We start from the raw sequence: 14,196 nt of genomic DNA on the forward strand, positions 1-14,196 counted from the left end.
GTCATGTTTTTTGTGTATTTATTGAGATCATATCAGATTTTTTTTCTTTGTGCAGTTAATATGGTATGTTATAGTAATGATTGTTTTTGCATGTTGAACCTATCTTGCATTTCTGGGATAAATCACACTTGGTTATGGTGCATAATATATTATGTATGCTGCTAGATTCAGTTTAGCAGTATTTTTTTTTTATAGGTTTTAGTGTCTGTATTCATAAGGGTTATTGGTCTGTAGTTTTCTTTTTTGTGATGTCTTTTGTTTTGGTATCAGGGTAGTTCTGGTCTCATATAGTGAGTTTGAAAGGGTTCCCTCCTCTTCTGTTTTTATGAAAATGTTTATAAAGGATTGCTATTAATTTTTAAATGTTTAATAGAAATCACCAGTGAAGCTTCTGGTTCTGGACTTTTCTTTGTAGGTACTTTTTAAGTTAGTAATTCAATCTGTGTTAAGGTCAGATTCTTTATTTTTTTTTTATTTCTATAGTTTGTGTCTTTCTAGAATTTTGTGCATTTCATGTAGATTATCCAATTTGTTGGCATACAGTTTTTCATAATGTTCTCTTTTACTCTTTTTTATTTCTGTAAGATTAGTAGTAATGTCTGCTTTTCATTTTTGATTTTAGTTATTTGAGTCTTCTCTTAGCCTCCTCCACCCCATGGTCAGTTTAGCTAAAGGCTTATGAGGTTTTTTTTTTCTATCTTTTCAAAGAACCAACTTTTGGGTTTTTAATTTTTTCTAATATTTTTCTATTCTCTATTTCATTTCTTTTCCCTCTGATCCTTATTATTTTCTCCTTTCTGCTTGTTTTGGGTTTAGTTTCATCTTATTTTTCTAGTTTCTTAATATGTAAAATTAGGTTATTGATTTAAGACCTTTCTTCTTTTTTAATGTAGGCATATGTTGCTGTAAATACCCTGCTAAGCACTGCTTTCATTACATTTCATAAGCTTCGGTGTGCTGTGCTTTCATTTTTATTTATCTCAAAGTATTTTCTAATTTTTCTTGTGATTTCTTCTTTGACCCATTGATTATTTAGGAATTTGTTGTTTAATTTTCATATATTTGTGAATTTCTACTTCCATCAGTTATTGATTTCTAATTTCATTTCATTATTATCAGAGAAAATACTTTGTATGATTTCAGTTCTTTAAAATTTATTGAGACTTGTTTTATAGCCTAACATATTGTCTATTCTGGAGAATATTTCATATACACTTAAGAAGAATGTTTATTCTACTGTTGGTGGTGGTACAGTGTTCTATACATGTCTGTTAGGCCTGTAGTTGGTATAGAGTATTAATTCAAGTTGGTTTTGTGCTTATTGTTCTGCTTATCTCTGGTATTGAAAGTGGGATATGACATCTCTAACTATTATTGTTAAATTGTCTATCTCTCCCTTCAGTTGGTTGGGTTTTGTTTCATGTGTTTTGGAGATCTGTTGTTTGATGCAAAAAAGGTTATGATCATTACAGCTTCCTGATGGATTGATCATTTTATCATGAAATAATGTCTTTGTGTCTATTAAAATTTTCTCTTAAAGTTTTTTCTTTGATGTTAGTGTAGCCGCTCCAATTCTTTTTCCATTACTCTTTGCATGCTATATCTCTTACTTTCAACCAATTTGTGTCTCTGAATCTAAACTATATATGTAGTATATAGATAACATAGTTTGATCATATGCTATCTTAAATTCATTCTTCATTTCCCTGCCTTTTAATTGGGGAGTTTAAGCCATTTATATTTAATGTGATTACTGAAAAGGTAGGATCTACATTTGCCATTTTGTTACTAGTTTTCTATATGTGTTATGTCTTTTTTCATTTCTCTGTTTCCTTATTATTGCCAACTTTTGTATTAAATAGGTATTTTCTTGTGAGGTATTTTAATTCCCTTGTTTCTTTTACTATCATATTTTAATTATTTTCTTTAGTGGTTGTTCTAGATGTTACAATTAACAGCTTAATAAAAAACTAGTTTGGATTAATACTAACTTAATTTCAAAAGTATACAAAGACTTTTGCTCCTTTATATCTCTGTTCTCCCAACCCCCATGCATCTTTATATATTGTGTACCCATCAACACAGATTTATAATTGATGCTTTATGCAGTTGTCTTTTAGTTCAGATAGGGGAATATCAGAGTTACAAGCAAAAAATACATTTACTTTGTATTTTATGTTTATCTTTACCAGTGCTTTTTTTTTTTTTTTTTTTAAATGTGGATTTGAATTATTCTCTAGTGTCCTTTCATTTAAACCTGACTGGCTGTTTTTAGGATTTCTTGTAGGACAGGTGTACTAGTTTTGAACTTTTTTTTGTTTGTTTATTGTTGAAGGATAGTTTGTTTTGCTGGATATAGAATTCTTAGTTGACAGTCTTTTTTTTTTTTTTTTTTAGCACTTTGTTTATGTTATCCCACTGCCTTCTGTCCTCCATATTTTCTCATGAGAAATAAGTTGTTAATCTTATTGAGGATTCCTTGTACATGATGAGTTGCTTTTCTCACTTCTTTCAAGATGCTGTCTTTGTCTTTGGCATTCAGCTGTTTGAGTACGATGTATGTAGGTGTAGGACTCTTTGGGTTTGTACTAATTTTTTTTTTAAGCTTTTTGGATGTGTAGACTAATGTTTTTATTAAATTGGGGAAGTTTTTAGCCATTATTTTAAAGGTATTCTTCCTTCTCTCCTCTTCTTTGGGATTCCCACTATGTGAATTTGTTATGTTAGTTGATATCCCACAGATCTTTATGGCTCTTCATTCTTTTTTATTTCTGTTCTTCAGACAGGGTAATCGGAATAGATCTTCACATTTTCTGATTCTTTCTTCTTTCTTCTTTCTGTTCAGATCTGCTGTTGAGGCCATCTGTTGAGTTTTTCATCTAAGTTATTGTACTTTTAACTCCAGAATTTTATTACATACATTACATATGTATAATGTTTCAATTTGCATACATAATTTCTGTCTAATGATATTTTCTGATTGGTGAAACATGATTTCTTTTAGATCTTTGAACATGTTTAAAATAGCTGATTTAGGGGCCGAGCCTGTGGCGCACTCAGTAGTGTGCGGCGCTGGGAGCGCAAGGACGCTCCTGCCGCAGGTTCGGATCCTATATAGGAATGACCAGTGCACTCACTGGCTGAGTGCCGGTCACGAAAACGACACACAAAAAAATAAAAATAAAAAATAAAATAAAATAGCTGATTTAAAGTCTTTGTGTAGCAAGTTCAACATCTGGGCTTCCTTGGGGACAGTATCTATTGGTTACTTTTTCCTATGTAAAAGCTGTACATCTTGATTCTTTGCACATCTCATAGACTTTTTGTTGCAAGCTGGGCATTTAAAATAATATAATGTGGCACTCTGGAAATCAGATTTACCACCCCTCTTTCCATGGTTTGTGGTCGTTGCTGCTTGCTGTAGTTATTTGTTTAATGACTTTTCTGAACTATAATGTCTGTATTATTTGTTTGGTCTGGCCACTGAAGTCTCTACTCAGTTAACTTAATGGGCAGCTAATGATAGGACAGAGATTTCCTTAACCTGGAATCAGTAAACCTCTCAGTCATTGCCAAGGGGCTCTGTGAGTGTGGTGGGATACATCATCAGTGCTCAGTCAAGCAGTTGACTGCTTTTCCTTATGCTTCTAGGAAACCTCAAGTATAGCTAAATGTGAGAGCTTAGGACCTTCTCAGTTCTTTCCTGAGCATGCACACAGACCTTTGCATGTGTGTGTGTACTTCTAGACTTCCAGGAATATATCAGAGTTTTTGAAAGTTCTGTGTATATCTACATTGTATTTCCCAGCTTTTCTTTATGCTTTTTGGTTAGTCTGTTCTTTGCCCCAACTGTTATCTCCTGTCTTAGGCAGCCCTGAAGTTAAGACACTTGACTGCAGTTGTTTTTGACAACTTTTCCTCTTCTCCCTCCCTCACACACATACCCTGGAGAAGGGTTTTCACAGTGGGAAGCTCCAAGTCAGGTCAGATATAGACAGTTTCAAAGGTGGATTATTCTGGGGAATCTACCACACAAATGAAATAATGACAGCTCTTTGGGATGAGGTTTTGAGAGAGCTCTAGTTATGTTACATTTATTCCAGTGGCCACCATGCTGCAATGGGAATATGAGCTGTTAGTTTTCAAGGCTCCTGCTAGAGAATGGGGGATTAGACTAGGACAAGGTAAAATGGTGCAAAGCTATTCTTGCTGAGATTCAGACTCTTTGTTTTGGTTGTTTTTTAATAAATGCTCTCAGTTTGCTGCAAGCTTGTGGATAATTTAAAGAGTTCTGAAAAGTTTATATCAACTGCTTTTGCCAGTTTTTTCCCATTGTTTTATAGAGGGGTGGATTTCGGGGGTCTCTGTTATGCAATTTACTGATGTCAACAAACTAGAATTTAAATTCATGAATGTTAGAGAACCAGATATGTTCAGTTTTAGCTGGTATACTTTATTCAAAAATTAACCTAAATGATACAACTAATGGAATTGTCATTTTAACCATTAGAAGTAAAAACTGTAAAAGCCTGGAAGATGAAACCTTTATAAAGACTTCCTTAAAGTCTGTCAGAAAGCATAAATTATGAAAAAGTCTCCTTCCAATAGTATTTAATGTTTCCCACTGCTACAAAGTAAAGCCCAAAACCTATTTTTCAGGGGAAGGCAGACTTATACAGTGAAGAAAGACTGGACTTTGAAAGTAGACGTATATGAGTTTGAGTACTAATTTAGACATGTACTGGGATTTGTAGCCATAGGCACATTGTTTTATTTTTGTTTTTCCGTATGCAAGTTTTTAACTTTTAATGCTTGTCTACTGGTCCTTTGTCAAATGGAAAAATACCATTTTTTTTTCTTTAGATTAAAAACTGTATATATAAAATGTTTATCACAATGCCTGGTACATGGTAAGCCCTTGATATGTGGCAGCAATTGTTATCATTCAAAATCATCCATATTCTAACTTTTTAACCTAACCTGGTATGAACTTTATTTTGTATCAATCTTTCTTCTCCCTTTTTCCCACCACTTATCCTACACATTAGCTATTTTGGACTTCTTAGAATTTCAAAAACAGACGCTGCTCTTCTCAGTTTTTTGTTCACATTCTTTCTTCCACATGAAATAGACCTGCCTCACTCTCAACCCACCTTAATACCTATTTCATGAAATCTACTTGTTTTCTAAGACCCAGTTTTAATCCACTTTTTCCATATACCATTAGATCCTCAGTTCCCTAAGTTAAAATTACTCCCTTCACTGTGATCACATGACATCTTATTTGTATCTGGATCATAGCATTTTATTTATAGTACTTTATCTAACTTTTATTGAAAAGTAACATACACACTGAAAGTGTACAAATTGTAAGTGGGCAACTTGGTAAATTTTTATAAAGTGAATACATCTATATTACCAGCATCCAGATTAAGGAACCAAGCATTGTGATAATCTCAGAAGACCCCCTCGTCCTCCTCTTGTTACTGTTCTTATCACTACCACCAATCTACCAAGAATAACTGCTTATCCTACCTTCTAACACTACAGATTAGTTTTGCTTATTTTTGAACATTGCTTGAATGAAATTATACTATATGTTCTATTTTGTATCTGGCTTATCTTTTACTCAATCTTATGTTTGTAAGATTCATGCATTTTGTTTTGTGTATTTTTGGTTCACACATTCTCATTACTATTTAATATTTTACTTATGAATATATACAACAGTTTCTTTGTCCCTTCTACTGTGTATGGACATTAGCTTTTTTTCCATTGTAGTTTTAATTTACATTACCCTAGTGACTAATAAAGTTGAGTGCTTTTTTATATATACTTGGGCCAGTTGGATGTCCTCTTATGTGAGTAACCTATTCAAGTCATTCTCCATTTTTCTCCTCTATATTCTCATTAAAAGTAGATAAATATATTTCACTCCTCATTTTCTACTGACACAGATTATAAAAAATGCCTTACTATGTACATTATAGCTGTATGCATTTATTAATTTTAGATTTTATGCAGGAAATTAAATTGAGAACTGATCAGTATTCTTCAGAAGGAACCTTTTGAAAATGTTGCAGTGCCATCAGTCAATAAATATGTATTGAGTACCCATTGTATAAAATTCTTTTCGAGTCATCAGTAATATAAGGAAACATTCACTAATTAACTACCCTTGTAAATCATCTTTACTTCTCTTCCTTAGTTTTTTCTTCTACGGAATGATATGATTACACCAAATGATGTTAGAGTTTGGTTTTTAAACATGTGTAACCTTATTTATAATTGGAATTTATCCTTTTACTAACATGATTTCAAAACCAATTTCAATTTTTGAAGAACTAAGCATAGTAAAATTGGATTTAGGTGGAAATTCAGAGAAGAGAAATGGTTAATCAGGAGTTCATTCTACAATATTTTTGTTAATTCTTAATCTATGGTTGGTTACTATCTATATTCATATAATCTGAATATTTTATACGCAGTTAATTTAAAACAAAGAACTGAAGCAATCCAAAAATGAAAGTAATTGTACAAGTAAAGTTTGTATTACGTGCAGAATGTGATCAACATATTTATATTATATGTATTTGTGTGTGTGTGTGTGTATATATATATATATATATATACACACACACATATTTTTGCTTAAAGCGTAATAATCCAAACTGACCAAAAGAATAGTCATTTTAAATAGCACTTTTCACAGACAGTAGTGAGAAATCAAGCCTTTCTTTAGAATTTACTTTTTACTGTAATTAAATAATTAAGGACACAAGTTTCTTTTTAAAATATTGAGGATTTATCAGATGACTATCCCTAAAGTTTATGGGTTTTTAATAGTAACTTATAAACTTCAGGATAAGGTCCTTGACCTATCAATCATGATTCACCATGACTGAATCTTTTTCATAGGATTATTAACTAAAATGGTGGAAATGGAAAGCAACTTGGAAGGAAGGACCTGGTTAAGAAGGTCACACATGATATTTTTTACATATACATGATAATTTAACTCTTCTTGAATTTTGTAGACTTCAAGCAAAGTAATCTTTTAAGATATATTGTTCATTGTATAGTTATCACAAAAATAAGTATTATCAAATGAGTTTCAAAGGTGATATTTGATCTTAGTCTTAGCTTAACAGTACTAGTAACAACTCTAAGTTTCTCATCAGGGCATAGGCTCAAAGACATCATAATTAACCAACAGATTTGGATAGTCTTTTCCAGCCATGCTATCTCCTAGGACACCAAATCACCACATATGGTACATTGTGCACTTCTGTGGTATTCTTGAGTAGCATGCTATTCCATGCTAAATGCCAGAGCCTAATGGTCTCAGCTATGTATCATTTTTCTGCCTAGAACAGGAAGCAATATGAAAAATACAAATTTCTTTATGGTCAAAGTCAGGCACTTTCAAAAGGTTTTCTCTCCAGAGTCTCAGGATATAATTACTTACTCCTTAAAAACATTGGAGGATTTCAACAACTATTCCATTTTTGCTGATTAGATATTTAACCATATTGCTTTTACCTCATTTTGTCTTCCAGATTACCTAGCAAATGTATTGTTGAATTAATACTTTCAAGGGACTGTAATTCTACCAAGTCTTTGGGACCTCCCTAAATTCCTATATCCTTTATTGTCATCTGTAATATATGAATGCTAAGACTCACCAAAAAAACAGTGTGTGTCTGGGTAAGAAGATGGCTTTTAACAGAAAATTGATAATTCTTACAAATTCTTCTCTTTATAAATATTAGAAAAAAAATTGATGATATAATTTTGGTTATATTCCAAGCATTTGGTATGCTTACAGTCATTAATTAGCAAAAAAAGTGTCTCATCTGTAAGATAAGTGGATTAGACTAGACTAAATCCTTTCTAGATGCACCTCTCTATGCAAGTTCCTCATGTATAAAATAGGTTTAATAGAAATATCTTCCTCAAGGTTGTTGGAAGGATTAAAGGAGGTAACACATATAAAGCATTCAAAAAATGTCAGGTATAGTTAAGTATCCCATGACTATATTTTGCTATCAGTATTTTGTGATTTTTTTTTTTTTGCCATTAAACAATATTGACCTTTAACTTACATGACTAATTTGTAATTTATATGCATAAATGTTAAAACTGAATTGCTACTGAGAATTTTGAATGAAATGTTCATTGTCATGTTGAATATTAAGCTTAATTTCAGTCTTAAATACATATTTTTAAATAAAGAGCGAGAGAGAAAAACAAATGATCTTATTTTAAGAATGACATCAGAGTGTTAGTTATACTGTGAATAGAACATTCTCTGTTCCTCACCCTTTTTTGAGTCTTGCATAAAAATAATCTGACACTGAGTTAGGTGTTAACTAACACCATATCTTGCTTGACTGAAATGCAGTTAAGGTTATGAAGCAAGAAAATGAGATGTAAACTAACCAAGATCTCCCCTTGACTTGGAATGACCTATGGCTTGTTGCATCACATTGGTTTCAAAATTATGAATAGATAACCTCTACTTACTTAGATTTAAAACAGAATCATCAAATTGGTTTCAAAATTATGAATAGATAACCTCTACTTACTAACTTAGATTTAAAACAGAATCATCAAATATCTAGATCTTCCCAATGGGGAAGGGGCTCTACTAATGGAATTCTTTTTCTTTGAGAATTAGAACTGCTAAAAATTGGATGGCCCTCCTCATCAAGGAATGTGTTCATACTGAGGTAACCCATCATTTAGGAGTATGACCATTTCTAAATCTGGTGGAATTTTAAAATATTTGGCAGGAAGTTGAACTATACAACCTCTGAATTAATTTCCAATTCTAAGCTTTTACAAAATTAAAGAAATTGAAGAACTATTTTAGGTATTGTTGTTATTTTTTTACATTAAAGCTCTCTTTATTTTCTATTTGACATGTGAGATGTCAAAGTATAAAATTTCGAATCCTAAGCAGTTTTAACAATGCCTCTTATTTGTTTCAAGAGGAATAATTTGTGCTGTTAATTACCACGAGTCTTTATCCACTAAGGAAAGTATCTCATCACAGTAAAGGCCATATATGACAAACTCACAACTAACATCATACTGAATGGAGAAAAGTTGAAAGTTTTTCCTCTAAGAACAGGAACAAGACAAGATTGCCCACTCTTCACTTTTATTTAACATTGGAAGTTCTAGCCAGAGCAATTAGGTAAGAGAAAGAAATAAAGGGCATGCAAATTGGAAAAGAGTAAGTCAAATTTTCCCTGTGTGCAGATGACATGATTTTATATAGAGAAAAATCTGAAGATTCCACCAAGAAACACTTAGAACTGATAAACAAATTCAGAAAAGTTACAGGATACAAAATCAGCATACAAAAGTCAGTAGCATTTCTATATACCAACAAACTTGCAGAAAAAGAAATCAAGAAGTCTATCCCATTTATAATAGCTACTAAAAAAATAAAATATCTAGGAATAAATTTAACCAAGGAGGTAAAAGATCTCTATAATGAAAATTACAAAACACTGATGAAAGAAATTAAAGAGGACACAAAAAAAATGGAAACATATTCCATGTTCATGGATTAGAAGAATTGTCAAAAGTAATACTACCAAAATGATCTACAGATTCAATGCAATCCCTATCAAAATACTAATGACTTTCTTAATAGGAATAGAAAGAACAATCTTAAAATTCATGTGGAACCACAAAATGACCCCAAATAGCCAAAGAAATCCTGAGCAAAAAGCACAAAGCTAGAGGCATACTACAAATCTATAGTAACCAAAATAGCATAGTAGTGACACATGGACCAATGGAACAGAAGAAAGAACCTAGAAATAAAACCATCTGTCCACAGCCAGTTGATCTTTGACAAAGGCACCAAGAACATCTATTGGGGAAAGGATAGCCTCTTCAATAAATGGTGCTGGGAAAACTGGATGTTCATATGCAGAAGAAAGAAACTAGACCCCTGTCTTTTACCCTGCACCAAAACTAACTCAAAATGGATTAAAGACTTAAATATAAGACCTGAAACTATAAAACTACTAGAAGTAAATGCCAAGACAATGGTCTGGGCAAAAATTTTATGGAGAAGAGTTCTAAAGCACAGGCAACAAAAGCAAAAATAGATAATTAGGATTATATCAAATTATAAAGCTGCACAGCAAAAGAAACAATCAACAGAGTGAAGAAGTAACCAGCAGAATGGGAGAAAATATTTGCAAACTATTCATCTAACAGTGGATTGATATCCATAATGTACAAGAAACTTAAACAAGACAACAGTAAAAAAAAAAAATCCAATTAAAAAACAGGCAATTGACCTGAATAGACATTTCTCAAAAGAAGACATACAAATGGCTAACAGCTATATGGAAAAATTCTCAACATCACTAATCATCAGGGAAATGCCAATCAAAACCACAATGAGATATCATCTTACCCCAGTTAAAATGGCTATTATCAAAAAGACAAAATATAACAAATGCTGGTGAGGCTGGGGAGAAAGGGGAACGCTTATACACTGTTGGTGAGAACGTAAATTAGTATAGCCATTATGGAAAACTATATGGATATTCCACAAAAAAGCTAAAAGTAGAAATATCATCCCCTGCTGGGTATTTATCCAAAGGAAAGGAAATTCGCATACAAAAGAGATATCTTCACCCTCATATTTATTGCAGCACTGTTCACAATAGCCAAGATATGGAATCAACCTAGGTATCCATCAACAGATGAATGGATAAAGGAAAGGTGGTACATATACACAATGGAATACTACTCAGCCATGAAAAAGAATGAAACCCTGTCATTTGCGGCAACATGGATGAGTCTGGAAGACATGTTAAGTGAAGTAAGTCAGGCCCAGAAAGATGAATACCACAAGTTCTCACTCACATGTGGGAACTAGAAAAAGAAAAGAAAGAAAAAGTTGAACTTTTAGAAGAAGAGAAGAGTATTTTGGTTACTAGAAGCTGGGAAGGGGAGAGAAGGGAGGGATACAGCGAGGTTGGTTAATGGACACAAAATTATAGCTCAGTATGAAAAATAAGTTCTAGTGGTGTCCAGTAGTTCTAGGCATCTACAATGAATTCTGATTTACTGTATGTTCTCAAATGTATAGAAGAGAGGGGCTCAAATGTTCTCAACACAAAGAAATGATAAATTTTTGCAATGGTGAATATGCTAACTACCCTGATTTGACCATCACAGATTGTGTACACGTATTGAAATGTAACTCTGTACCTCATAAATATATACAATCAATACATTTCAATTTAAAAAAAATTCTTAAGTATTTTGAAGGAAGGTCATTGTAAAAGAAAACAAAAAAGTATCCTTCCAAAAGGTAGAATAAATAAGAAACAAAAAACAGATGAAATCAGATGATCATTTTGTGAAATCACCACTCAATACATATTCTTTTTGAAAAACAAAATTTGCATTTGCCAACCCTTCTTCTACCCCTTCTGCCAAAGTAAAAAATTTTGGTGTGCTAATGTAATGGAAAAAAATCTAAATCACAAAAGAAGAATAGAGTGGATGTATTCTCTCTCCTTGGTCTTGCCACCTTGCTTTATTTGATTTCAGTTTTTTAGGCCCATCAGCTACTGCTGTCATAAGAACCAGTAGGCAGTGTTTTGGTTTTGTGTCTTTCTTTGTATTTCCTTAAAGTTTCTTGTAGTTTTAATTATGACACACAGGTAGGCTTAATAAATCTTTTTCCTGGTACTGAGAATACATTGGGATAGATATGGTGGTCACTGCCCTGGTTCAACTTACAGTGAAATGGAGAAGACAAACAAGTAAATTATGTAAACTGTTACATAATTATAAATCATGAGAAAAAAAGAAACAGTACACTGTCAGGAAACGTGGTGAGGGTGTGGCAGGAGGGCACTGCTTTAGATAGGTTAGTCAGAAGAAACACTTTTAAAATCATAACATGTAAGCTGAGACTGGAAAGATAAGAAAAGTAATGTTCCAGCTAGAGCAACCAACATGTGTCAGGTCACTGAGGTGCCTCATTTTATTCACATTTTCTTTCTGTGCCGGTTTTAACCATAAGTGACGAATTTAACTTGCTACTGAAATTGTTATAATTTGATGCAATTTATTTTCATTGTCAGCTCCCAAAAATTGTCACCCCTTTACCTCGTACCTAGAACTTTGGCCCCTGAACCTCTCAGAGTATCACATTTAGTCTCAATTTAACTATGAGGTAGCTACTACTTTCTATATAGGACATTTTTAGTTTAGTTAGTTCCCTTTTCCCTACTCTTCAGCATTGTTGGTAACATGTTTCCCCTCCATCCCCAGAGGTATGTGGGATTTGTTGTGGGGATAGGGAAGGAGCAACTGAGAGAAATACTGTTATCTCCAGACCTGCCCCCATTCTATTTGAGGCTTCCAGGAGTCTCTGCCTTCTGAGTATTTCCCGGTTTGACTTCTTGAGCTCATGTCACTTCAGTAATGTTGTCAGGATGTTTAGCAGTCCACAAAGACCCACGTCCTGGTTACCATTACACCCTGTCAGCCATGCATCCTGGTTGTTTTCATTTCATTCTTCGTCCTAAATCTCTCTTGGGCTCCACCACATGACTTCTTCATTAAGAAGCTGCCCTGGTTGATTCTGATTGGGGGATGAGATGGAGATATATTGAGTTCCTCTGACTTCCTCTTTGGTTTTTCCCAGGTAGTGGTTCTCCCAAAGGCCAACAAGTTACAAGAAAGGCCTTGGCAGCCAGAACAAGGTGTGGCCTTGGTCTACTGCTGAACTGGCAGAGGATTGGCATTTTATCTATGACTGCCAGCTCTAGAGAAGACAGAACACCTGATTCCAGTATTAGTTAAGATTTGGCTTGTTTCCCTTGTCCTACTTGAAGTTATTGTCTTACAAAGTAACTTTTTTCCTGGCAATACTAGGGGTGGCGAGAGTAGAGAACAGGAGAACACTGGACCTTCAAACCTCTCTGTATGCCTTTTTTTCCCTTATCAGTAAAATGAGTGTGTTGGTGTAGATGATCCCTAAGGTCCCTTTTAGTTCTAATGTATCATGTTTCTAAATTGTAAACTAGTAGTGTGTCTCTAATGTCTGACATGCATGATGTTTATACTGGAAATTATCCCAGAATGTGAGCCTGATACATGTGTGGAAACTTAGAGCCCTACTGTTTGAGCTGGATATACTCACTTTTGAGCACAGGTTAGATTGTAGTTGGAAAACTTTGTACCAACACTATATCTTCCCACAAGGTTCTTGAGTGCTATTGAAAGCAGTGCTGTGTACCTTGAGGGTGAAACCAGCTGACTAAACCTGAGTTAATACGTGTTTCCAAAGAGTGATGATCATATAAATTATGGTGAATGACTTGAAGATCTGTTGCTTCACTTTATCAAAGGGATCAGATTATATTGATTATATTGAAGTGGCACTGGGCTATATAATTCTGAATTCTGTTACTCTCTAAATTGGTCCCTCCTTTTTTTGCAGGAGCTATTGTGACAATCTTGGTTACCATCCATTAAGTGCTGCTGACTTCGGGAAGATCATGAAGAATGTCTTTCCAAACATGAAGGCACGTCGTTTGGGCACGAGAGGCAAATCTAAATATCCTTTACCAGAATAGTTTCAGCAATATCTTTAGGTTCTCTCTTACTATAGAACATCTGTTGTTGTAGTTCAACTGACAACTCTATTTAGAAATATATCTAAATCAACAAATACAAACAACACAGAAGTATTTAGTAGAATAATTACAAATGTTATTTTCCCAGCTATTTATCAGACTGCAAGAGAAATAACAAATGATGGTTCATTTGATAGATTTTGCCTTACTCTTATCACTGTAAAATGTTATTAATGGTCTGATCTCCTTTGCTTTAATGATAAGGATTATTGAGTCATGCCATATGTTCAGCAGTTGTAAGTTGTAGCAGTAAAAGTGGAGAAAGATATTAGCTTATCTTTTTTCCTTCCTCCAATTTAGAAACATTGGGATCTCCTTGGCCAAAAAAAAAAAAAAACCCACAACAGTCAAAAAATTTTCTTGTGGAACTTGTACTGAAATATTAGTGTTCACTTTAAAGTATTTTTCATTCAACCATTTAATGTCCATATTAAAATTAAAGCCAGGTCATAGAAAAGATCCCTTTTGTGATAGAAAAATACTTAGGAGCAAACAGAAGAAAATG

General features: G+C 33.4%; 1 protein-coding gene across 1 annotated transcript in view; it reads left to right on the top strand.

Annotated features, from left to right (window-relative positions):
• Positions 1 to 14,196, top strand: part of RFX7 (regulatory factor X7) — a 137,405-nt gene that overhangs the window by 110,762 nt on the left and 12,447 nt on the right. The window contains exon 5 of the mRNA XM_063091316.1: positions 13,496 to 13,612. Within this exon, the coding sequence (XP_062947386.1) occupies positions 13,496 to 13,612 (117 nt within the window). The remainder of the gene's footprint in view (positions 1 to 13,495; positions 13,613 to 14,196) is intronic.

This window comes from Cynocephalus volans, chromosome 3, assembly GCF_027409185.1.
Source record: "Cynocephalus volans isolate mCynVol1 chromosome 3, mCynVol1.pri, whole genome shotgun sequence".
Classification (NCBI taxonomy): Eukaryota; Metazoa; Chordata; class Mammalia; order Dermoptera; family Cynocephalidae; genus Cynocephalus; species Cynocephalus volans.